This window comes from Lottia gigantea, assembly GCF_000327385.1.
Source record: "Lottia gigantea unplaced genomic scaffold LOTGIsca_93, whole genome shotgun sequence".
In the NCBI taxonomy this organism is placed as follows: Eukaryota; Metazoa; Mollusca; class Gastropoda; family Lottiidae; genus Lottia; species Lottia gigantea.
In genome coordinates this window covers 39709-42523 of record NW_008711042.1, presented here as the reverse complement: position 1 = coordinate 42523, position 2815 = coordinate 39709, and the positions used below count along the sequence as shown (strand labels likewise).

The following is a 2815-nucleotide window of genomic DNA, read 5'->3' as shown; positions in this document are numbered from 1 at the left end:
AGATATGAAAACAGCTCAACTAAACCAGTATAAGAATAACCAGTTATAAGACATGAAAATAACTCAACTAAACCAGTATAAGAATAACCAGTTATAAGATATGAAAACAACTCAACTAAACCAGTATAAGAATAACCAGTTATAAGATATGAAAGCAACTCAACTAAACCAGTATAAGAATAACCGGTTATAAGATATGAAAATAACTCAATTAGACCAGTATAAGAACAACCAGTTATAAGATATGAAAACAACTCAACTAAACCAGTATAAGAACAACCAGTTATAAGATATGAAAATAACTCAACTAGGCCAGTATAAGAACAACCAGTATAAGATATGAAAACAACTCAAACAAACCAGTATAAGAACAACCAGTTATAAGATATGAAAACAACTCAACTAAACCAGTATAAGAATAACCGGTTATAAGATATGAAAACAACTCAACTAGACCAGTATAAGAATAACCAGTTATAAGATATGAAAATAACTCAACTAAACCAGTATAAGAACAACCAGTTATAAGATATGAAAATAACTCAACTAAACCAGTATAAGAACAACCAGTTATAAGATATGAAAACAACTCAACTAAACCAGTATAAGAATAACCATTTATAAGATATGAAAACAACTCAACTAGACCAGTATAAGAATAACCAGTTATAAGATATGAAAATAACTCAACTAAACCAGTATAAGAACAACCAGTTATAAGATATGAAAATAACTCAACTAAACCAGTATAAGGACAACCAGTTATAAGATATGAAAACAACTCAACTAGACCAGTATAAGAATAACCAGTTATAAGATATGAAAATAACTCAACTAAATCAGTATAAGAACAACCAATGTAAGATATGAAAATAACTCAACTAGACCAGTATAAGTATAACCAGTATAAGATATGAAAATAACTCAACTAAACCAGTATAAGAACAACCAGTTATAAGATATGAAAATAACTCAACTAGACCAGTATAAGTATAACCAGTATAGGATATGAAAATAACTCAACTAAACCAGTATAAGAACAACCAGTTATAAGATATGAAAATAACTCAACTAGACCAGTATAAGAATAACCAGTATAAGATATGAAAACAACTCAACTAGACCAGTATAAGAATAACCAGTATAAGATATGAAAATAACTCAACTAAACCAGTATAAGAATAACCTGTATAGGATATGAAAATACCTCAACTAGACCAGTATAAGAATAACCAGTATAAGATATGAAAATACCTCAACTAGACCAGTATAAGAATAACCAATATAAGATATGAAAATAACTCAACTAAACCAGTATAAGAACAACCAGTTATAAGATATGAAAACAACTCAACTAGACCAGTATAAGAACAACCAGTATAAGATATGAAAATAACTCAACCAAACCAGTATAAGAACAACCAGTTATAAGTTATGAAAATAACTCAACTAAACCAGTATAAGAACAACCAGTTATAAGATATGAAAATAACTCAACTAGACCAGTATAAGAACAACCAGTTATAAGATATGAAAACAACTCAACTAAACCAGTATAAGAACAACCAGTTATAAGATATGAAAATAACTCAACTAAACCAGTATAAGATATGAAAAAAACTCAACTAGACCAGTATAAGAACAACCAGTTATAAGATATGAAAATAACTCAACTAGACCAGTAGAAGATATGAAAATAACTCAACTAAATCAGTATAAGAACAACCAGTATAGGATATGAAAACAACTCAACCAAACCAGTATAAGAATAACCAGTTATAAGATATGAAAACAACTCAACTAAACCAGTATAAGAATAACCAATATAAGATATGAAAATAACTCAACTAAACCAGTATAAGAACAACCAGTATAAGATATGAAAACAACTCAACTAAACCAGTATAAGAATAACCAGTTATAAGATATGAAAATAACTCAACTAGACCAGTAGAAGATATGAAAATAACTCAACTAAACCAGTATAAGAATAACCAGTTATAAGATATGAAAATAACTCAACTAGACCAGTAGAAGAACAACCAGTTAAAAGATATGAAAACAACTCAACTAGACCAGTATAAGAATAACCAGTTATAAGATATGAAAATAACTCAACTAGACCAGTATAAGAACAACCAGTATAAGATATGAAAATAACTCAACTAAACCAGTATAAGAATAACCATTTATAAGATATGAAAACAACTCAACTAGACCAGTATAAGAATAAACAGTTATAAGATATGAAAATAACTCAACTAAACCAGTATAAGAACAACCAGTTATAAGATATGAAAATAACTCAACTAAACCAGTATAAGAACAACCAGTTATAAGATATGAAAACAACTCAACTAGACCAGTATAAGAATAACCAGTTATTAGATATGAAAATAACTCAACTAGACCAGTAGAAGATATGAAAATAACTCAACTAAACCAGTATAAGAATAACCAGTTATAAGATATGAAAATAACTCAACTAGACCAGTATAAGAACAACCAGTTAAAAGATATGAAAACAACTCAACTAGACCAGTATAAGAACAACCAGTTATAAGATATGAAAATAACTCAACTAGACCAGTATAAGAACAACCAGTTTAAAGATATGAAAATAACTCAACTAGACCAGTAGAAGATATGAAAATAACTCAGCTAAATCAGTATAAGAACAACCAGTATAGGGTATGAAGAACATCTCTGCAAAAGCATGTTTGCGGGTGTATTTCGAATGTTACATAAAGTATACAAGAAGTTCTTAGATCTTAAACCTTTTTGTCAATGAAATATATTCACAAACACTATTGAA

The 2815-nt window shown here is 28.5% G+C and overlaps 1 protein-coding gene across 1 annotated transcript in view; it reads right to left on the bottom strand.

Moving 5' to 3' along the window:
• Positions 1 to 307: 307 nt before the first annotated feature.
• LOTGIDRAFT_170078 (hypothetical protein) overlaps positions 308 to 2815 on the bottom strand; it is a gene marked incomplete at both ends in the record, with an annotated part of 4637 nt that continues 2129 nt past the window's right edge. Inside the window, one exon of the mRNA XM_009068716.1 lies at positions 308 to 834. Within this exon, the coding sequence (XP_009066964.1) occupies positions 308 to 834 (527 nt within the window). The remainder of the gene's footprint in view (positions 835 to 2815) is intronic.